This window comes from Lates calcarifer, unplaced genomic scaffold (assembly GCF_001640805.2).
Source record: "Lates calcarifer isolate ASB-BC8 unplaced genomic scaffold, TLL_Latcal_v3 _unitig_1049_quiver_1852, whole genome shotgun sequence".
Classification (NCBI taxonomy): Eukaryota; Metazoa; Chordata; class Actinopteri; family Centropomidae; genus Lates; species Lates calcarifer.
In genome coordinates this window covers 1-23,696 of record NW_026115253.1, presented here as the reverse complement: position 1 = coordinate 23,696, position 23,696 = coordinate 1, and the positions used below count along the sequence as shown (strand labels likewise).

Below are 23,696 nucleotides of genomic sequence, written 5' to 3'. Positions count from 1 at the left end.
GGCATACTGTACAACCACATGAAGGTACATCAGACTTTCAGCATGTCTGATATGTACTGTGGAGTCAGACCATGAAGTGCTTTGTAAACCAAGAGGATTTTTAAACTGTATTTAGTCAGTGAGGGTTCAGGTGAACTGAAGTTCTGTGGTCAGATGTTTTTGTTCTGGTTTGTCACCTTGTTTGGTTGACTTTTGGTTAAGTTGTGATCTATGGATTGTTCTGTTTGGATGACGCATAAAGAGAGAATATAACTTGAGTCATTTATATAAAGTGAGAAACAAAACTTCTCCTTGTTTTACCTTAATGAGGTTTGAAACCAACCATTTTAAAGTTCACTTACTTTGATGTCAACCATCAGTAGGACTGTGAAGGCAAATGTAGGCCGCACATGTGAACCCACAATAAATCTGATCAAATATACAGATTATATAGAACCTGAAACCTCTCTCTTCTCCACAATGGAAAGTTACTGGTCAAGGTCACACTTACTCATACTCAGGTTTGAGTAATATGGACAGCTTTGGTGGTGCATATGTAAACAGTTATGTGCTCATAGTGACTTGAGTAAAAAAAACAAAAAAAACATGGTGCAGCATTTAAGCTAAAAAGTCTAAAAAGTCAGATATTTCCCCCAGGAGTTGGTGGAGACCAAAAACAAAGCTAAAAGGAGAGAGAGTACTTAATCTGTGTCAAGGTAAATGCAAAAATCTGTCAGTAAGTCTTTCCATCTGGGAAAGTCAACAGTCACTGGCTATAGAAACATTAAACCTGCTTTTGTCCTCCTCTGTCTAAAATCAAGAACCAACTGTACTGAAAACTGAGGATTCAGTGATCAGGGTAAACACCATATAAACCCTGAGAGTCATGGTCACACAGTTAAACCAAGTGTGGATGAGCTGACTGTCATAATCTCCACATGGACAGTCTATACAGTAAGAGGGGCATAATGTTTTGTTGGCCTGTGGTGGAAGATCATTGATATCATTGATTTGATTAGGTTCTTTTACACACTGGTTTTATCCACCTGACTTCTGAATGTCACATTATAACATTTGTGTGTTTTGGTTGGTGTTTGGTGTATTTCCTGCCGGTGTCTGGAACTGACAAGATGCCTTCCCCTTTCTCAGAATATGTCACCAGTCACCACTGACGCCCTCGCAGTCGCAAAAATGTTACGTGATTTTTTCCTCAGCAGTTTGTTTCAGCGCTGACAGCTGACAGTGGCAGCCGCTGTCACAGAGCAGGTAAGCTTCAAAATCTTATATAATCTATATATAATCATATCTATATGTATATACTGTTCACATCTTTAGCCTAATGTAGACTTGTAACACAGTTTTGAGTAATTTCCATTTATATAACATGAGCACTTGACTCACTACCCAGCTTTTCTACACATTGATTTTTGCTTCTTACAGTGAAACTTGTATGAGAAGTCTTCAGTATATTACAAGTCAAGATTTAAAACATTTTCCAGCTGTGTTTATAAGAGTATGCAGATTATGTTGTGCATTTATAAAATTATTTATGAATGATTGTTTTTCTCTAGAAATAATCTTTTGTCTTACACATGTTGGGATTTTAACAGGAGTACATTTATACTGTTATAAACAGTTTGCAGAGAGTTATTTGTAACTGCACTGTCAGGGGTTTTGGGGGTTTTCCTGCTGCTGACCAGTTGCTAATGTTCATTTATGTGTGAGTTAAAAGGTCAAGTTAAAAAGTTATTGTTATTGACTTATTGGCGAAGGTCATAGCGAATGGACTGATAATAAAACAATGCAAGCAAGTGAGATTAATAATAATGAAAATAATAATGTGAATAGTAAAAGTCAGCACTTTCTAAAAATAGAGTCCATGAGAAGGAAGCGACTGAGAGGGAGTTGCTATGAGACAGGACAGGTTAAAAAAAGAAAGAAGTTCAGGGAACACTTTGAGTTGAGGGCTTCATTTCATTTACTCTGTGTTTACCTAATTTTTAACAAGTTTGATAGCCATTTTCCTCTCTTTTATGAGTTTTGTTATTTTTCTCAGAGCCCCAGGATGCTTCACCTGAAGAACGAAGAGCCCTTCAGGGACCTCAGATCCTGGTTGATCTGCTACACCCTTACTCTCCTTCTTCTAACACTGGCCTTTGGAGGTAATATATGTTCAAAAACATAATAGACGCTGGTGTACTGTGTGTTAACAGGCAAGGGAGTAATGCTGTGTTCAGGAAACGCACGAGAGGAAGTCTGACGTCTTCAGAGTCATAGTCTGGGCTACTGTTCTGAAACTGTTGTAATCAGGACACTCAAAACACTTCACTTAAAGAAACAGTCAGACTTTACTTTCAAAAGCTGAATGAAGCACTGACGCCATATCCATGCCTCTTAAATATGAAGCTACAGCTGCAGCAGGTTAACTTAGCTTAGCATGAAACTTGGAAACAGGAAGTCACATCAAGGCAGACTCCGTTAAAAAAAATCCTCCGTCCTGCACCTCTAACGGTCGCAAGCTAACACATCAGAACCAAAGTGAAAAACCAACATGTTGTGGTTTTTAAGTGGGTTATGTGAGCAAACTATTTCTTGGCCGGGGGCAGTGTTTGGCTGGAGTCTCTGCAGGTTGTCTGGCACTTATAAACAGCATTTCACATGTGCATTCATTGTATGAAACAACATTGCAAGTTGATACACTTTCTTTGTCACATTTGTGTCCCCCTCAGGTCAGTCTCATATAATTGGTCCACATCAGCCAATAGCGGCATTACTTGGTGATGACATCATTCTGCCGTGCCACCTGGAACCTGCAGTCAATGCTTTTCCCATGAGGGTGGAATGGGCGAGACCGGACCTGAGCCCCGGGTCTGTCCACGTGTGGCAGAACGGTTGGGAGTGGCCGGTTCATACACACCCGACCTACGAGGGAAGAACGTCGCTGTCCATCAACAAACTGAAGCAGGGAGACGTCTCACTGAAACTCACCAAAGTCAAACTGTCTGATGAGGGAACGTACAGATGCTTCGTTCCCACAAAGAGTAAAAACTCTTATGTTCAGCTTGTTGTTGGTAAGTGGGTATTTGTCTTCCTACTGTATGCATGGATCTTTTTTTATTTCTAAATCCATAACTACATCTATCTGTCCAGTCAATGAGTTACAGTACTTAGAATTTACTGTTCACACCCTCAGTCTTGTTAGATATTTAATCCTAACCATGATCTTTTCCAGTGTGAGAGACCTCTAGGACACAGCATTGAAGAGTATCTAATAAATGAGTGCAGAAAAGTCAGTCAGTGGCATTTCTGTCTTTCATTGTCAGGTGCTGTGTCTTCACCTGTTGTTAACATAACAGGGATTAATACGTCCATCAGAGCAGTGGTGTTAGAGTGTGAGTCTAAAGGCTGGTATCCAGAGCCTGAGGTGTTGTGGCTGGACGGTGAGGGAAACCTCCTCTCTGCTGGACCTACAGAGACAGTCAGAGGTCCTGATGACCTCTATACTGTCAGCAGCAGAGTGACTGTGGAGAAGAGACACAGCAACAGCTTCACCTGTAGAGTCCAACAGAACAAAACCAACCAGAGCAGAGAGACACACATACATGTTCCAGGTAGGAAATAAAAACACACTGTGAATGTTTTACTGTCAAACAGCTGATGCACAGTTTTCTATAAACATCATGCTGTTATGTGTTTTATCGTTTCAGATGAATTCTTCATGAGCCCATTTTGTTTCGCTCTCGGTTGCTACATCACCCTTGCTACTGGTGCTGTCTTTGGGTGTGTTTTTTCTGCTGCACTCACATGGATAATAAAGACAATCCGTAAGTCACACTCATTAACCTTTTTAATGTCAAGTAAACGTTGCAGCACTTTGTTGGCTGTAGTAAGGCTAACTACCCCACTGCTTACAGTGGTAACCTCACCAAGCTTTTACTCAGCACTGTTGCCATAGTGTTTGCTCAAGGTGAGAACTGTGAGGTGTCTGTAAATAATATTAGAAAGAGTAGCTCTGTATGAAAAGTGCCCCTGTGTTATATAAATAATACTGACTAGACATGGCAGTGCAAACTGTCCATCTAACATTTTGTTGAATCAAATTCAGAAATTCAGTAAGACAAAACCACACTGACACAACATTCCTCTTACTGTTGTCGCACAGGCACGAGGTGCAACCAGAAAAAAGAAAATGAAGAGAAAGAGGAAGGAAAAGATGGACGGAATAATGTAAAAAAGGAAGGGTTCATGATCCAAAAATGGTCAAAACTCATGAAGAAGCATAATGTGATTGAGAATGACTATGAAGACTTTCCCAGAGCGAAGGGGAAGGCGAAGGAAAGTGAGGAGCTGAAGATGGCAGACAGATCACAGAGAGAGGGCACATCAAGAGAGAGAAACAACACAGAAGAGGAGAAACTAAAGGAACATAAAAATGAACTGAGACGCAGCGTTGAACGACGTCGACCAAAATCCTCCTGTAGTGACTAAGAGTGACCAGGAGATGGCAGACAAGTCGAGCTGCTCTCCCTCTGTCTGACCAGATGCTTCATATATGTTATGATTTATTCACTGAGTCTGTTTTAGCTTCAGAGTCAATAAGAGAGCCACATTATAAAAGAGACGTTTAAGGACTGAGGCAGGAATATGTCCAAGGCTTGTTACTGGGTAAGAAAATATTTGGACAGTTGGACATTTCTTGTTCCTTGATATGAAATGAGATAATGGATACAGCATTACAGCGCAGAGTCTCAGCTTTCATTTGGGTAGTTTTATGACAAGAATCAAACACTCCCTTGAATAGCACCAGTTGGTGGTGCTGGTGAGCAAAACTAAACTGTGACACGTTACAGGAAGATCTGTGTAAATTTAGGATGATGTAGCTTCTTTTTGTTGTTTTTTTGAGAAGGAAAACACACAGGACGATCTATGTGAAGTTTGTATGTTGTAGCATTAAGGTTATATCCTTAGATGTTGATAGCACGTCAGCAGGAAAAACAGACACATACACTGGCTTATTTCAATGCTTGAGCCTTTTATTCTTGCGCAAAGAAGGATCAGTTCACCCCAGAATGTATGTGAGTCTGTGCTAAAAGCAAATTTCAAACTTCTCTTATTACAGGCATAAATTCAAAGACACAATCCAGCTCATGTTTGTGTCACTTGTTGCTTTGTTTCCTCAGTTGAATTGCGGCGATAGAACAGAAATAAGGATGTCAAGTCAGACAGGCGGTAAATGAGACTGATGATGTAAAGACAGACGCTGTGTCTTCATGTCCCCATGTCAGCCCAGGATTCATCAGGCTTTCTTGACACAGACAGATGGTTTTCGAGTGCTGCACTGATAGTCATCCCAGCACTTTTCAGCTGCACGTACCAAAAAAAGAGAGTCAATCAAATACAAACCACAAACTTTTTATCTATCTTATCTTGATAGATTCAGTCAACTGACACAACAGTGACAATATGATAAAAACCATTACCCAAACCATTTAACATCAGTGTTGTAAATAAAGAAATATGTGTACTATTAACCAACAACTGATCTGATGAGAAAAGAGATTTGACACAGAAAGACACTGGTGGAGATGCAGTGTATTATATTTGAGCTGTTTGTGTAGCATTCATTAATTATGGGTTTAACTACAAAATGGACATCTATCACAGTGTATTTTATGGTTAAACATAAGCACTCAGTTGTTTTACCTCCATGATTAACTTGTAAACAGTGCTGGTTGCCGCCAGCGTTGTTCGGCTCGCCACCGCACCAGTTCAAGTAGTTGAAAGGTGAACCATCACTCCAGAACCACTGGTTCTCCTGGAGGACAGAATATCACAGAGTTACATGAATTTTAAAAGGTTTTAAGTTGTTTTATTCAGGTAACTTATATAACGATAAACCAAATACCTCCTGTGCATCAGAGCCTCCGATCCATGTTTCTTTATACTCATAACTGGCGCTCATTATCAGCCTCTGAATCTCATGGTACTCCGTGACGTCATGGACGGATGCAAGGTTTCCACCCATGGACAAACAGTTTTTCTACAGTGAGCAGAGACAAAAACAGACACAGAGAGAGACGAGTTGCCAAGAAACAAAATAAGCCCAAGTAAATTAACCAAATGTCTGTGCATGAAAAAAGCAAAACAAAACTTTCCAATGACTGAAAGTCACCCTGATTACCTCGGCTTTGGCCCAGGTCATGGGTCTCGGAACGTAGTGGAAACAGCGACCGTTGAACTCAGACCAACGCCCAGAACAGGCCGACCTCTTGACCAGGTTAGTCTTTGCTGGGAACAGTTACAGATAACATATAGCTGTATACAAACATGTGGGCACCCATTGGCAAATTACATATGTGAAAAGAAGTAATTTCAACCACTGCAGCAAACAGACAAATTTGAGTTTTGACATCTGAAAAAAGTTCAATATTATCTGTTTTCTGCAGGGGTTGAATTTTTTCTAGACTGATGTACGAATGAATGAAAGAAGCTTCTTTTCACTTTAAAATCCTCAATGTAATACAGAAAAAAAAATGTAACATTACACAACACAAGATGCATAATACGCAATGAGAGTGTGCGTCAGAGATTTTATCTTGAGAATGTGTATCTATACTTATAGTTTGTGTGTCTTTCTATTTTAGTATTATTGCTTTTCTATTTATTATTTACTTATTACCCTTTTAGGATTTTAAGCACTGATGGGAGTTGCTCCACCAATCTCATTGTATATTGTTTATACAATGAAAATAAAGACTATTTCTATTTCTATAAACATGTGCAACATGTGCAAACATGTGCAATATCAAAATTGTGTTTCACAAACTGTTTGAAAAATCAAAAGCCACTGACCTGCTTGATCATTTGCAGCCTTTGGTCCTGGAAAAGCTAAAGTGTTTGACACAGCAGTTATTGTCTTGGTTAGTCACTGTTTATGGAGAACACACACACATGTAACACTTTCCATAAATAATACTCACCAGCAGCTCTGGTCAGAGCCATCAGGGCACAGACAAGTGCAGACACAGCCAGCGTCTTCATGGTGGAGATGATGAGATGATGCTAGAGACAGACAGACGTGTTACTGATATTTCTGTAGAGGACAGATGACCCGTAGTGATTATTAGTCTAGAGAAGGATCATCAGAAACTGATAAGAAAGTTTGGAGCAGACTAACCCTCTCCTCTTCCCCCGGAGTGTCAACCTGGAGCTTCAGTCGTCCTGTGTGGAGGCGCTGAGGAAGAGAAAGATCACCTCTTATATGTACCGCTGCTTATCTTGTCATCTTTCAAAAAACAGGGAAATGACAAACAGACACACAAAAACATGCAGGAAACACTATTATCAGGCAAAATATACAGGAACTGTGAGGCACAATCTGAGATACAAACAGCACTCTGACATTACAATGTGCCATTTATTCTTTTATGTTGGTCTACATGCAAACCTTTAACATTTTATTTTAAAATGAAGTTGGAAGTTACAGCTACGTTTGGAGAGAAACACAAAGAAATGAAAGCCTTGCAGATGGTTTTTGTAATATACATAACCTTCTTCAGACAGTGACAAGGTGAGAGTTATTCAGCAGAGGTTTGTATAAATCTGTTGTCTGTTCACAGTTATTGTTGTTTTACACATTGTCAAACTTCATCACTTCAGCTTGTTGGTTGATCAGTGTTAAATATAAAACAAAGGAGGCCTTAATGATGATTTGGCATTAAGAGAAATCTTTCCTTTCTCAGCTACACAGTAAACATTATGCAGCATTATGAAATTGGCAAGTGTGTTGAAATCATTCTTCAACTTCTCTTTTGAAGTATTTTTTCAGAAGCTGCGACTTCTTCAAAATGTCCTGGGACGATGAGTAATCATGAGTAAACTGAAATGTTGTGTTGGAGAAAATACGTCCATCCATCTGTTAGCTATACCCACTTATCCTCGAGGGCTGTGGGGAAAAGTACAATCCAAGAGGGGTTCTTGAGTCAGTATGTGACTTTGGTGTTGTTCTTGTCACAGTGAGGTTGCCAGGTTTGTCATTGTTGTTCCTGTGCAGAGACAAAAAACCAAACCTGCGCTCAAAGTCTGTATCTGGCAGCCCACACAGCGATGCTGCACAGACAAGATTTTCTCTGAAAATATGCATCACAGATCACACTGCATATTGTGAAGGTGAACATTTGTAGAGAAGAGGGAGAAATGCTCTGTGTCACCTCTCCAAGCTGCAGGAGGAAGAACAGTGACAAGCATGGATGAACAAGCATGACCGGCAAATTTTCCCCCTATCAGTGAAGACACTGACCAGAAAGATGTGTCAGACCATAATCAAAAGTGAGAGTGTAAAAACACTTTATACTACTATACTACTAACACTATTATACTGTAGTTAGAGATAAAGATTATAATAATAAAGATTTACTGTGACACAGATTCACAGACCAACCTGTCTTAGTGCCTGAACACTGCGCCTGAACTGCAGTGGGTCAGTGGTACCCAGTAAAGTCTTACGTCAGCCAGGTCTTCAAAATATTTCACTATAGGTGTGGGTGTGGTTAACAGACCAAATGTTCAGTACATGTATAATGAACATTAGAGTATACTGTAAAGGCTGCTTTAGAAAACATACATGTATACAGAGGCTTCTCATTAATGGAGATGATGATACTCCTGCAGGAAACAGACAAACACTGTGACTGTTCATTCAGGTGAAGATGTAAGATGACAGGACAGTTTATAGAAACCTGCTGCAGAGCTATCGTCTCTTCATTCGTCTCAGTGTCAGCTTGTAGCTCCCGTATCAATGTTTGAAAATACTCTTCACCAGCTTATTCTGTGACTGGGTGAAAAGGTTGCGTCTTAATATTCTGTATTCTTTCAAACCACTTACATCTCATGGTATCTATGTGTAACTTAGATGCAGTTGACCTAAACACATCCATCATTTAACTACATTTTCTGTTGTTCTCCACAAACAGTTCCTGTTCTTTGAGGATACATTTAATCAAGAGGTCTGAAAAAAGGCCTCAAGTCCAGTTCCTTATTTAACTCTCTTGGGCTTCAACTGTCCTGTTTAGAGACACCTGAGCACCTTTGTCACAATTAGACTTTATACTAATGACAATAAAGCTCTCAGTGTTTGATTCATTTTGTATTGAACTACTTTGTACTTTAAACCTCTATAACTTCAGTCTCTGTCTGTTTCTCTCTAGTTGGATGTTTTGTGTCCTGCAGTGGAGGAGCTGATGGAGTGAACTACAGCACCATCATGTGGACAGATGACTGTACTGCAAGTTATCCTGTAAGTACACAAATACAGTGTATTTAATACTGTATCATCTGTTACTGTATAAATGCCCATGGTGCCACCATGTGGTGACATGGCTGTACTGCACACATGTATGAAAAATTACAGGACAAAAATCATTGAGATATTATGGCTTTTGAGATGCAGGAACATTATAGAAACAAGAGAAATAACACTCACAGACCAGTTTGTTTCAATGCTTGAGTCTTTTAATTTTGCATCAGATAAGAAAGATTATTTCACTCTGCAGAATAAAGTTGTGCTAAAAGCATTCTTTCATTACACATTCAGTTTGCTCTCACTAAAGGCACAAGACCTAAGAGACAATCCAGCTCCTGTTACTGTCACTTGTCGCTTTGTTCCTTAAGTAGCGTTACAGCGATAGAGAAGAAATAAAGATGTGAAATGAGATAAAGAGACTTTGGGTTAGTTATGAGAGTAATGACACAAAGACAGATGAGTTTTCAAAGATGAACTCCAACACATCTGTCAGTGTTGATGGTGGACTCTGACAGGAATCAGTAGCCTCTCTTGGCACAGATGGATGGGAGATGAGCATTACACTGCAGATCATCCCAGCACTTCTGAGCTGTTAGAACCAAACACACACAGGAGTCAGTCAGTGCTTCACAAACCAAAACCTGAAACTGTGTGATGAGAGCAATGGGTTTATTATTTATCACAACACTGCTGCACACATTTCCAGGAAGAGACTGATGGTTGTCAGCACTATATGGGTGAAACTGTGGTAAATATGAATACATTATAAAACACTATTACAGCCAGTTATGAAATACTGTATATGACAAACTCCTGACTGATTTGATAAAACCAAGGAATATCTAATAAAGACTGGATGTATTTCTACCTTTTTTACTGTTTGCTAATCAAACCACTCTTACACATTAAAACTGAACAGAAATGTCTTTTGATTTACCTGCATGATTCATCTGCATACAGTTCTGCTGTCTGCGATAGTTGTTCGGCTCTCCATGACACCAGTTTGAATAGTGGAAAGGTCTTCCATCACTCCAGAGCCAAACATTCTCCTACATGACAGAATCAAATAGATGAATAGATTAATTTTAAACCAATTTTTATCAAAGACAAATGTTGTGTAATGATGAATCAAATACCTCTTGTGCGTCAGAGCCTCCAAGCCATGCTGCTTTGTACTCATAGGTGGCAGTCATTATCAGCCTCTGAATCTCATGGTACTCTTGCATGCTGTGCACCGATGCCAAGTTCCCACCCATGGACCGACAGTTTCTCTACAGTGGAGAAGAGATGCAGAGAGTGAAGCCTGCAAAAGTGCAGCAATAGTCAAACAAATATGCAGAATAGCTTCAGTGAATACCTCAGCCTGGGCCCAAGTCATAGGTTTTGGAACGAAGTGGAAGCAGCGACGATTGAACCGAGACCAACCACTGGAACATCCATAATAGGTTCTCTTGACCAGGTCAGTCTCTACTGAGGACAAATAAAGAGTAACGCTGTAATGTTGAGTTTCACATTAACATTTATATCAGTAGATTTTGTTTCTGTAATTATACACAGTAAAAAAAAATTGAATTTTGGGTTCCTTTATAGCAAGATTTAGTCTCTAAGAGCTTTGTAGTAAATCAATACATACACACTTTCTTCATTCAGCTTTTCTTTAGTAAAGGTAATTATAAGAAACATAGAAAACTATTCTGTGGGGTTAGAGTTAAGGATAATTCTATTTAACATGTTTTTGTTTAGACGGTAAAACACCACCCACTGACCTGCTTGATCGTCCTTTTTGGCTTTTTCCTCTGGAAGAGCTGGACAGTTTGACAAAGCAGTTATTGACTTGGTTCAGCTCTTGTCTCTGCTCACAGACAAATAAATAAAATTCATCTTTGTCTTTTGAAAATACTCACCCGCAGCTCTGGTCAGAGCCATCATGGCACAAACGAGCACCCACACGGTCAGCATCTTCACGGTGGGGAACGAGAGACAGAGCAGCTCATAAATATCATGACTTATCTCATCATCTCTGACAGAATGAGGAACTGAGGACAAACAATGCATGAGATAAAGTATAGTCTAAACCTTGAAGGCGCAGTTTGTGATCCACATGTAAATGAAAAGGGAAGCCTTTCAGTCAGATGAAAATTCATCTTTTCACTAGTGCTCCTGAAAACCGCTGTTACTCAAACTTTTCAACTTGCTTTGTAGCAGAGGTGATTGTGCTAAATCAAATTACAAGTTGGAAGCAAGTCATGCGACCGTTTTGAACTTTGTATGTAGCTGAACATTAGCTTTTTATTTCAGGTGATTGCATTTCAGCTTCAGAAATCATAAAAGTGGTGTTCATTTGTGGAGATGATCAAAATGTGTTTTTCTGAATTAATCCAAAAGACAATGAAAAATCCCACTGGCTTTTTGTCGAGGGAACCAGGGTGATGCTAATCAAATTGCACATTAAACGTCTTTATCATAACATTGTCTGTTTAACTACTGTGTACTATGTTTATTTGTTGAGTTCAGGAAACTAATTCTCTGCTTCTCACACACGTTCATTCTGCTTTCACATACTACACATCTATTTTCACCTAGTCACACAGTCGATTTACTCTCACATTCATGTATTGTACTTTTTATGGTCCTGTTTATCTTTCTTATTTACATTTACATGTGAGTGTTATCTTAGAACAGACTTGAGAAATAGTGAACCCGTCCTTATATGGAGACATTTGTCTTGCAGTAGATGCTATTTTAACTCCTCCTTCTTAGACTGGAAGTTGTAATACTCTCAGATTCTCAGCAGAACTGCACGTATCCTGTGAATCTAATGAGGGAAAGGAGAAGCCACAGAGTTGCACAACAGGCTAAAAGACATTTAATGTACTTCTTTAAAAAGGTGAAGTTCCTGCATTTCAGCTGCAACACAGCCCAATATATTTTTTCTTAGTCACAGTAATTGTTGTTTGAAGCTACAGTATGTATGACAAGTATGAAAATAAAGCTCTAATCAACTAAGACAACATACAAACCACAGCTATTTCAGAATTGGTAAAAGTCATCTAATGTCATTTCTTTTAACCTGATGAACAGGTGGTTATGAAAGTACCTAATAAGATCAGAAAAGCGTTTTACTTTACATATAAACTATTATTGTTTATTTATTGGACAAAACAAAGAGTCAGAATGATTATATGTGGTTTTGCAGTGTCTGCAGTGTTTGAGTCAGCTCCATCCAGTGGCTGGAATGGGAGGCAGGACAGGTGACTCTACCTGGAGGGTGTGGCCAGAGCAGGAAGAGACAACCTTTGACCTCACATCCTCCTCATGGCTGCTCCAGACACTGCTCCTGCTTTGTTTCATGCAATCCTCAGTTTATCTCTGCAATCCTTGTCTTCAGTTAAGCCCTGACCCTCTGAGAGTTTTGTTTATCTACCGTTTGTAATGAAGACTGTTTTATATTTTGTGGCTAACATCTGTCTGTGGACCTTGGATTGTTTTGGATGTGGAGAGTCAGACATTTTGTCTCAGCCACCATACTGTTTATCAGCAGCAACAAGGGATAAGACGTGACTGAAGCTGAGACAGTGAAGACCATGAGATGCTCCAACTGCAGGTTCCACATTAAAAATGTAAGTGCATCTTAAGTTAAAATCAATCTTACATTTATTAAGTAAACTAAACATGAAGGCAGCTATAGAAATAATTCATGTGAAGTTTTATTCTTAATATGACTCCTACTTAAATTTATGAGTATCAATTTACCGATAAGCCTGAAAGACTGTTTTATTCATTTATTTTTTAGTATGACTTGCAGAAAAAATCCTTATCCTTATGACCCTGACCTGTCATTGCCCCAGTGCTTTTTTGAGGAACTCAAATCTCATTTCCTCAAATACTTTTTGTTCAATGTAGAAAAAAAGCTGATAATGATTATCACATAAATCCAACAGGGAGTTGTACAAAGATTTTTTTTTTTTCCTCAGGATGTAATTGTAGATAAACATCTGAGTATCATCCAGTCAGAAATCTTTGTCATTTTCCAGTAGCAGCAAGTTAATTCAAATGAGAAGTTGAAAGCATTATTGCATAACAGTTCATCTTCATGTCTGTGCTGCATCATTTTCACCGTGTCACTGTTTGAAGGCTTCACATAATGCTGAGTCACCGACTTCTTTGTCTTGTGATTTTTATAAGAAACTGAAATGGAAAAAACAGTGTGACTCCTGATATTGCAGTGTACACTGTGGATGATACAGCTCAGAAAGGTGCTATAACGAGGGCTGAGGAGTTAAACAGATCTCTGTATGTGCAGTTCAGCTATCAGCAGTGATGCAGAAAGTGTGAGGTTGATAACTTTTGTGGTTTTTAGTTGAGAACTGCAAGTCAGCACTGTCTGTTAAACTACCTCTGTTTAACTCATCTTCTACTTTAATCAGCAGAGCAGCAGATCATGTAGCTGGTGCAGGACGTACTGTGTTTCATGCTGAATTGTTGTTTGTGCTTGAATGAAGTTCTGTCATAGATTGTGGGATAAAAACGTTGACTAGAGGCAGTGATGTGGACAGAGATTCATTATAATCAGATTTAACATGGAGTCACAGACCACTGCTGAAATTCTTTAATTTGCATAAGATAAGAGATAACAGTTCACTCTGCAGAATAAAGCTGTGCTAAAATCATTATTATCACATTCAATCTGCTCTTACTAAAGGCACAAAACCCCAGCTGTATTATATGAATGGATGGATGTTTCATTCCTAGTGTCCTAGCGTAGCGTTACTGTGATCAAAAAGAAATTAGAATGTAAAATAAGCTTCAGGTTGTAGATGAGACTGACGTCTTCATTATCCTATCTGCCCAGGAATCACATGAGGACGATGCTGCAGACAGACGGGAGTTCAGTGTCACACTGCTGGCCCTCCAAGCATCCACCCATATTTTCTGTAAGTATCAAAAACACTGGAGTCAGGCAGCTCTACATCAAGTGAACCTGTCTAATGACCTGTCACTATGTAAACAGACATGATGTCAATATTCTATGTATAGGAACATTATGTACAACAGTATCACCACTCGCAGTAAAAGTATGTAAGTGATTCTGATACATCTGTGCATTTACAGCTGCATTAGTAAGGTGCTAATCAGAGCTAAAGGATAACTCCTTTATTTCTGAACCACAGTTTTTGGATGTAAATATGACTAATAGGTAGAAAAGGTATTTTTGAATTAGTGCAGTAGTCAACAAGAACCAGTATAAAACAAACAAACAAACAAAAAAGTAATCTTACCCTGCAGGACATGGAATACCACTGGATCTTTCTTCTACCAGTGAAAGTCCCACAGTAACACAAACTAACTAACTGATCAAGGCAGTGGTATTCCAGCAGCTCCCATGCTCTGCAGGGTAAAATGACTGTTTTTTCAATGGAGTCTGGTAGTGACTCCACTGACAAAAATACAGAAGTTATCCTTTAACACCATATCAGATACTGCAGTACAGACCATTAGCTGAGTTTATAATCCCAAAGAATATTTACTGTTTGTCATCATTAATACCATTTATGCATTATATTTTCAAGGTTGGTTGATTTACCTCCAAAGTTTATTTGTAGACAGTTGTGCTCCTGCTTTGCAGGCTCTTTAGGACAGAAGGAATAAAATCTCCCGAAACCCATGGGGTCAGTCCAGGACCAAGAGGGATTCTGTGAGGCAGAAGAGGATGTTGTTTGAATCCATACAGAATCTATATATATCTTTTACAAAACAGACATTGTGTAATGATGAATAACGTACGGCTGTTGTTTTATGGCCTCCAACCCACACTTGTCCATGCTCATGTCCAGCACGTTGCATCACTTCATGAATCTGGTCGGCGTGTTGAGCATCAGACACAGATGCAAGGGTTGCCGGCCAGATCCCGCTCTTGGAACGGCAGTTACTCTACAGTGGAGATAAATAGAGTGCAGTGGCCAATATAAACAACCTTGGTAACTGGACGATTAAAGAAGATGGCAATTAACCAGGTGTGCGAGAATAGAGAATAGATTACCTCAGCCTGATCCCAAGTCATCTTTGTTGGAACGTAGAGGAGACAGTGAGTATCGTAGTTAGTCCAACCGTCAGGGCAAGAAAAATGTGGAAAATAGTTCTCTGGGGGACAAACACAGCAGAGAGGTGAGTCTCCAGTAGAGTTTACAGAACATATAGGTGCACTTTTTTATGTGTCTGCAGGAGAGCATTGTGAGTGTAATTCATTTTAGTAAAATCTGCCAAAAAATGAATAAGTAAATAAATCCACTAACCCGGGTTAGGCGGTGGTGTCATATAGTCTTCACCTCCATGAACTGGATCAACTGGACAATTTCACATAACAGTTATGCTGTTTTCTTTATGTATCGCTCGTTAAATATATTCATGTGCCAAATGCACATCATTACAAATCAGAGGAAATACACTGAACACTCACCTATGATATGTTCAGATGGCCAAAATTCATTCTCTCCAGGTGGAAGAGCTGGATGGAAAGTTTGACACCAGTGAACGGGAGTAAGTTTATAAATGCAATATAAACCTATTCCTGAAAAAGTCACAGCTTTTAGTAAAAGTAATGATAATACAATATAAATACACTCTGTCACACCTAAAACTTTAAAACCTTTGGACTGCAGCATCACAGAGAAGATATTTTACCTCGACTGTTTTGTATGTAACACCGTCTGCAAAGTAACTAAAGCTGTCAGATAAATGTAAGTGAGTCAGAAGTACAGTATTTCCCTCTGAGATGTGGTGAAATACAAGTAGAAAGTAGAAGAAATATATGAAAGTAAAGTAAATACTGACTGGCAGCTCTGGTCAGAGCTATCAGGGTGCACACAATCAAAGACACAGTCAGAGTCTTCATGGTGGATGGTGCAGATGTTAGAGAGGATGTTAACCTTTCAGACAGACAGACAGACATGTTACTCATCCTGCTGCAGGGAGCACACAACTTCCACTGATAATCAGTTCTTTGTTTGAAGGAAAGAAGACAAAACCAACCTGCTGCAGTTTCAGCCGGTAGCTTCAGTCGTCCTGTGTGGAGGATCTGAACAAAGCTGAAGAAATACCAACTCTTAAATACACTTACACAAGTACAACAACAGGAACAGAGGCCATGCACAGTAATAACACAGAGACATGCAAACATTAATTATCTCCAAATATTAAAAGGCGGCACCAGAGAAGCATCATGTTTTATTTGTCAAGATTAAACTCATTATCGGTACGGCTGTTCCACTGGTATTTATCTAGGGATGGTGTTGGCCAAACAATGCCCTTATTCTGTCACCTGACACCTGCTCAATACAAGTAGTCTAATTCAACTTTTAGAAGAAAGGAAAACATTTGCTGTAAAAACAAAGTATATTTCAGTAACTGTGTGAGACAGAGCACCACACCAACCACGAGGACTTGTAAGTTATGACATGCACTGTTCTGGTTTTCTGGCCTGGACACTCCACTCTGATGAGCAGAACTGTTGTCAGTTGGTGGAAATCCAACCAGATCATAAAGGAAAGTGAATTGCACCTATACTAAACAGGTATTCATTGTCCATTGACAAAGTGAAGTTATCAGTGGGCTTGCGTTTACAGCCACTGCAGAAGAGTAAATCTGGTTCATGTACGATGTTGTTCTGGTGCTTATCAGACATCTAGTTTGGGAGGCTCAGACTGGGTTCACAGTTAACCAGTGATCTGCTTTTTATATGTTATGCAGCAGCTGCAGCCACAGGAGGGAGGGAGTCTGTGTATCCTGTAGTGATTACTGTCAGGGACTGAACTCTACAATAGCTACCAAAATGATGTTGTACAGTATTATTTGATGGAATCACAGACCAACTTATTTTAATGCTCAAGATTTTTATTTTGACATAAGACAAGAGACAGAGAAAGATTATGCTAAAAGCAGTCTTTTTTTTTTTTTAACACGTTCAGTCTGCTCTTTAAACCCAAGACACAGTCCAGCTCCTGTTTATTGTTACATGTCGCTTTGTTCCTTAAGTAGCGTTACAGCAGTAGAGAAGAAATGGATGACATATAGAGATGATACAAGTTGTAAAATACAAGATCGTTCAGGTTATGTGAGACTGAGACGGCTCTTGACTGGTTTCATTTCACGCCTCTGTCAGACGATCAGATTTTCTTGGCACAGACAGACGGGAGAGCAGCTTCACAGCTTCCATCATCCCAGCACTTATTGGCTACAAGGACAGAAAACGGGGGACAGTCAGTGAACCAAAACCTGACTTTTGTAAGACAACCTTAGTGACATTATATACACTGCTCAGCCTCAACATTAAAACCACAGACAGGTGAAGTGAGAATCATTGATCAGCTCACAGGAAGTGCTGTTTCTGTTGGGTGTGCTTGGTCTGCAACAATGTGTAGGTGCCACATGTCAAGTAACATCGACATGGTTTCCCAGCAGAACACTGTATTGTACTGTAACAAGAAGACTAATAATATTTACTTCACCTGTCCATGGTTTAATGTTGCTGCTGATCAGTGTGTGTACATTAATATATGTGCATATATCATTTACAGCCAAAATAAACACTTATAGTTTTAAAGAAGTGGTGAATATGCACCTTAGTGCTTTTACACTTTTTCATGCTTTCAAGGGAAATTTAAATGAGTTACCTGCAAAATTCATTAGAGCACAGTCCTGAGCACCTTGAAAGTCATCAGGCTGTCCCTCACACCAGTTCTCATATTTGAAAGTTGTTCCATCAATCCAGAACCAAAGCTTCTCCTAGAAAACAGAAGAGACAACAGAATGTCATTGTTTTGAGCATACCCTGATATTCTTCCATGTCCCTCCCATAAGAGTCTACAGCCATGCTAACACAGCTGAGTACTTATAGCCTCTGTGGGAAAAGAGCTGGTCACCAGTCTTCCACTGGTTATATATGACCAGGCAACTGCTACCACAGCAGGGGGAGCCACTGAACAAAATAATTCAACTTCTTGGTTCGTCACTGTTGAGGATGAGACACAGAGTAACTGACCTCTCAACTCAAAGGACACAGACACAAGCTATGTTTGAGCAGCACAAGTTGTTTTTTCATGCAAAATGTGTATTGTTTAAGAACCACTTGTACCGACACAACACGCCAAGAATCTGTGTGATTCTGTGTGCAGCACAGAAAGATAATTTAATGTGGAGCTGCTCATTACATGAGAGTCTCTGTTTACTCTTTTCTGTCTGTACAATGCTGCAATAGGAGTATACCTTTTGTGCATCAGAGCCTCCAATCCATGTGGGTCCAGACCCATGACTAGCAACTAATACCACCTTCTGAATCAGCTGGTACTCCTCATCGCTGTGCACAGATGCAAGGTTTGAATTCATGGTCTCACAGTTTTTCTACAGTAGGGACAGACAGACAGTGGAGTTTTAAAAAATGACTGTGTACCCTGAGACAAACACTGAAGAACATCTCTGTGATTACCTGAGCATCAGCCCAACTCATGGCTTTGGAAACATAGAAGAAGCAACGGTCGTAGTACTCAGTCCAACCACAGGGACAAGATGTGGACCTCTTGACCACACGATGCTCCCCTGAAGAGAAACACTGCTTTTACTTCTTTGTTATTTTGGAGGCTGTAAATTTTAACAATTTTATCCTCAGGACATATATATATATCATGTAGAAAAGTATTATAGTGGTAACCCTCCCTTTTTTCACAATTTGGGCTGCACATTTGTGGAATTATTGTTACCTTTGGACAGAGCCAGGCTAGCTGTTTCCAGTCTTTGTGCTAAGCTAAGCTAACCAGCTGCTGGCTGTAGCTTCATATTTAGCAAACAAACATGAGAATAACATCAATCTTCCCATCCAACTCTCAGCAGGAGTGCAGAGAAACATATTCCTGAGGGTAGAGAAGGTAATACTGAGTCTCCAGGGAGGTTTAAAGAATATGTAGGTGCAGTTTTTGTGTGTGTCTGCAGTAAAAGTATAATGAATTTTAATTAATTTAACATAAATAAGTACATAAATTGACTGACTTGTTTCAGGCAGTGCTGTTGTTGTCTCAGGTGGTGGTGGTGGTGGTGGTGTTGTCATAAAAGGAAATGGATCAACTGGACAATTTCACACAACAGTTATTAACAAAAAACACCTGCTGTTTTCTTTATTTGTCCCATGTTATTACATTGCAAATATATTACAAATAAGAAGAAATACACTGAACACTCACCTATTATCATAGGATCCATTGTCCCATGTTCGTTCTCTTCATATGGAAGAGCTGGATGGAAAGTGACACCAGTGAACGGTGGTACAAAAAGTAACCAGAACCTGTACTTAGGTGGAGAGTTGGATAAACAGTCGATATCATTCTTATGTCTGTTAAATATGAAGCAACAGCCAGCAGGTAAATGTAAAGAATATGTAGGTGCAGCTTTTGTGTGTGTCTGCAGTAAAAGTATAATGAATTTTAATTAATTTAACATAAATAAGTACATAAATTGACTGACTTGTTTCAGGCAGTGCTATTGTTATCTCAGGTAGTGGTGGTGGTGGTGGTGGTGGTGTCATCGTCATCATAAAAGGAAATGGTTCAACTGGACAATTTCACACAACAGTTATTAACAAAACCGTCTGCTGTTTTCTTTATTTGTCCCATGTTATTATTACATTGCAAATATATTCATGTGCCAAATGGACATTATTTCACATAAGAAGAAATACACTGAACACTCACCTATTATCATAGGATCCATTGTCCCATGTTCGTTCTCTTCATATGGAAGAGCTGGATGGAAAGTGACACCAGTGAACGGTGGTACAAAAAGTAACCAGAGCCTGTACTTAAAGGAATAGTTTAACATACAGTTTTTGTATTTTTCACACCAAGTTTTCCTTTATATGTTGCGAAGATTTTCCTTCTTCTACAGCTAAATAAACCATCTAAACCATGTGGACTGTGTGAAAAATGCAGCATCACAGTGAATGTATTTTATTTGTTGATCATATATACGAAGTAAATACTGACCGGCAGCTCTGGTCAGAGCTATCAGGGTGCACACAATCAAAGACACAGTCAGAGTCTTCATGGTGGATGGTGCAGATGTTAGAGAGGATGATAACCTTTCAGACAGACAGACAGACATGTTACTCATCCTGCTGCAGGGAGCACACAACTTCCACTGATAATCAGTTCTTTGTTTGAAGGAAAGAAGACAAAACCAACCTGCTGCAGTTTCAGCCGGTAGCTTCAGTCGTCCTGTGTGGAGGATCTGAACAAGCTGAAGAAATACCAACTCTTAAATACACTTACACAAGTACAACAACAGGAACAGAGGCCATGCACAGTAATAACACAGAGACATGCAAACATTATCTCCAAATATTAAAAGGCGCACCAGAGAAGCATCATGTTTTATTTGTCAAAGAAAGTAACTTCTTGTTATTATTTCACTTTTATTTATGTAGTGATGGTGTTGGTCCAACAACGCCCTTACTCTGTCTCATATACTGGGAAAAACTCACCTGACACCTGCCCAAAACAAGCAGTTTAATTCAACTTTTAGAAGAAAGGAAAACATTGCTGTAAAAACAAAGTATATTTCAGTAGCAGTGTGAGACAGAGCACCACACCAACCACGAGGACTTGAGCTATAAGTTATAACATCTTAAAGGAAAGTGAATTACACTTATACTAAACAGGTGGTCAGAAAATCACCTCCACATACACACTGCTCGGTGTCTGCAGGATGTTTAAAGAATAAATCCAGTAATTTTTTTAACCTGGGCCTTATTTTCCTGGGTTCATGTCTGTGTGGGACATGAGCATGGAGTGTGGGTATAGAATTCATCAGTACACAATATCTGGCAGTTTTGTGAAAAATATACTACTATTAATATGAATTCAAATAACACTCTTTTCTGCCTCACAGAATCCCTCTTGGACCTGGACTGACCCCTCGGGTATCCATCTGTTTAATGACTTCTGTCCTAAAGAGCCTGTAAAGCAAAACACTGTCACAAGAATGAATAAAGAAAGTGATACTCAGTGCTGCAGAATTTTATATGCATTAAAGGTTAACTTCTGTATTTTATTTTTGTATTTCAGATCACATTTTCAATTTTTTTTAATTGGTGCAGTGCTGAGTAGGGACAGTGTACCTGGTAGAAAAGTACAATTGTCCACGTCAATGGACGCCCACTAAAGTTCTTGTTTTTGCCATCGACAAACTCTGATTGTGTGTGACAACATTGTGCATAGGATTCCTACAGAGATAGACTGTTTTATTAAGTAAGATCCTTTTTATAAGTGTAATTTTATGTCACAGAACATGGAAGTTGCATCTCTCCACAAAGCTCTGAAAGCAAGATACAAAGCAAAGTTATCAGTGGGCTTGTGTTGTATTTCCAGCCACTGCAGAGGAATAAATCTTGTTCATGTACGATGTTGTTCTTCCACTGGTGCTTATCAGGCCTCTAGAACTAAATGTTAACACATGTGTTTTGTGAATTAGCATGCTGACCTGATAATAGCACCAGATTAAAAGTTAGCATGTCACCAGACTTATTACAGTTCATCCTGTTGATACATCTCTCTCAGTACCACAAATGTCACTGTTACAGTGGTGCTGGAAGAAAAGTCAGGAGATCTCTGAGGAGGATCCATCCTCTGTGCAGCACCATGTCCCTCCCACATCCACGCCATGAGGTACATGGTGTCAACAGCATCCACTCATTATTAATGTTTATCTTCTGAGGAAGTTTGCAGTGTAGCGTACTGTAGCAAACAGATCAGATAAAACTGGTTTGTCAAATGATGATTTACTTCTATTTGTACATCAGGTTTTCCAAAATCTACATATTTACACATCCGAGAAAAAATTCAACCATGCATGTGGTTCATGTTTTTGACTGCAGTCAACAGTAATAACATACCAATTTAACTGGTGACACTGTTTTGGTCTTCAGTTGGTATCAGGATGTTGGATCCTGGTTGGCTGTGTCATTGATTGTCACATGTCCAAGTTGGCAAACTCTCAGGGAGGTGGACATGATAGGATTCTTAGGAAACAGTCACATGGCAGCATTCTGCCGGATGTTTTGTCAGGCAGACTAGGAGTGGTGTCACTGTGTATACCTTTCTGGAAGCAGAGCTTTCCAGTTTTACCTGAAACCAACCTCGGTTCATGAAAAGCAACTTTTGTCACCTTAGTGAAATGTCTCGACAGCTAGTGGCTGCATCTCCATGATGAAACGTGGTCCTTGATATATTAAGTGTCAACATTTTTGTGATAGATTATTATTTCCTCTTTATGTTTGGCCCTAACCAGACACATAGATGAATCACAATGAATATATAATAATGTCAGTTTACCAACAAGATGCTGAACATTAGACTCTGTAGACAGGTCTTGAATGAAGCATCTGTACGTTCCCTCATCTGAGAGTTTGACTTTGGAGAATTTCAGTGAAATGTTTCTGAGCTTCAGTTCATCAGTGAAGAATGTGTTCATTTAATATAGAAGACACAGTCATCACAAAATAATGTTAATGGGTAATTATGTCAAGCTGGTCTGCTTGCTGCTGAATATGATGTTTGAGCTGTTAAAGAGACACAGTTCTTTACTTGGTCTTTACTTGCACATTACAGGTTCATGAATCAAGGAATCAAAGTTCTGGAGTGATTTAAAGGTTAGTTCACAGATCAAATTTCTGTGGGTGACTTATTGACCACAACCGGTCCAAAATCATGTTTGTATGTACATAAATTATAAATCAAAGTTCAGGATCACATTTTTAAAAAGACTCTGAGACCAGTTTGTTTCAGTACTCCAGTTTTTAATAAAGATTGTTGCTCAAAGCGTTCTCTTCATTACACATTCAGTCTTCTCAGAGAGGAGCTCCAGCTCCCGTTCACGTCACTTGTCGCTTCGTCCCTTCAGTAGCGTTACAGCAGAGAATCAAAGATGTGATTACACATGAGACCGATTACACAAAGACTCTCTCATCCAACCATGTTTGTGTGTTTGGTAGGTACATGACACTCGGCTCAGGAGCTTTGAGGGACGCTGGCACAGACTGATGGAGGACAAGTTGAACACAGGAAGTCATTCCAGCAATGGCTCTCTGTGAACACAAGAAACACTGGAGTCAGTCAGAGCCACAAAAACCAGAACCTAACACAGTCGACTGAACTTGACTGAAGAACGATTCAATGTTAATGAAAGAAAAGTAAGTTTAAAATTCAAACATGCAAAACTGTTATTTGCTTTCCTGTCTCATTTACATCAGTCAGACATCAGGGTAAATAATATGTTGTGATTTACCGTTAGCATTAATCTGTAAACAAGACTCGCACCAGCAAAATTGTCTGGTTCTCCTTCACACCAGGAGTTGAATTCAAAACTGCTGCCGTCA

General features: G+C 39.4%; 3 protein-coding genes across 3 annotated transcripts; 1 reads left to right on the top strand and 2 right to left on the bottom strand.

Annotated features, from left to right (window-relative positions):
• Positions 1 to 1,142: 1,142 nt before the first annotated feature.
• On the top strand, positions 1,143 to 5,127 carry LOC108885876 (butyrophilin-like protein 10). The gene is made up of 6 exons (XM_051067063.1): positions 1,143 to 1,245; positions 2,036 to 2,141; positions 2,709 to 3,050; positions 3,303 to 3,590; positions 3,687 to 3,803; positions 4,142 to 5,127. Exons 2-6 carry the CDS (start codon positions 2,045 to 2,047, stop codon positions 4,465 to 4,467), a joined length of 1,170 nt encoding a protein of 389 aa, XP_050923020.1. The 5' UTR covers positions 1,143 to 1,245; positions 2,036 to 2,044; the 3' UTR covers positions 4,468 to 5,127.
• Positions 4,992 to 20,570, bottom strand: LOC108885871 (uncharacterized). The gene is made up of 24 exons (XM_018680353.2): positions 20,506 to 20,570; positions 20,308 to 20,402; positions 20,017 to 20,067; positions 19,790 to 19,876; positions 19,510 to 19,560; positions 19,319 to 19,393; positions 18,762 to 18,871; positions 18,542 to 18,676; positions 17,950 to 18,061; positions 17,446 to 17,510; positions 15,065 to 15,211; positions 11,185 to 11,350; positions 11,047 to 11,085; positions 10,638 to 10,750; positions 10,417 to 10,551; positions 10,218 to 10,329; positions 9,801 to 9,869; positions 7,157 to 7,251; positions 6,960 to 7,041; positions 6,832 to 6,867; positions 6,161 to 6,267; positions 5,885 to 6,019; positions 5,683 to 5,794; positions 4,992 to 5,343 (listed from the first exon to the last, which is right to left on the bottom strand). Exons 2-24 carry the CDS (start codon positions 20,366 to 20,368, stop codon positions 5,276 to 5,278), a joined length of 2,163 nt encoding a protein of 720 aa, XP_018535869.2. The 5' UTR covers positions 20,369 to 20,402; positions 20,506 to 20,570; the 3' UTR covers positions 4,992 to 5,275.
• Positions 13,875 to 16,468, bottom strand: LOC108885872 (type-2 ice-structuring protein). Its single transcript, XM_018680357.2, has 8 exons — positions 16,310 to 16,468; positions 16,112 to 16,206; positions 15,738 to 15,785; positions 15,574 to 15,624; positions 15,321 to 15,421; positions 15,065 to 15,211; positions 14,865 to 14,973; positions 13,875 to 14,212 (listed from the first exon to the last, which is right to left on the bottom strand). Exons 2-8 carry the CDS (start codon positions 16,170 to 16,172, stop codon positions 14,136 to 14,138), a joined length of 594 nt encoding a protein of 197 aa, XP_018535873.1. The 5' UTR covers positions 16,173 to 16,206; positions 16,310 to 16,468; the 3' UTR covers positions 13,875 to 14,135.
• Positions 20,571 to 23,696: the final 3,126 nt, after the last annotated feature.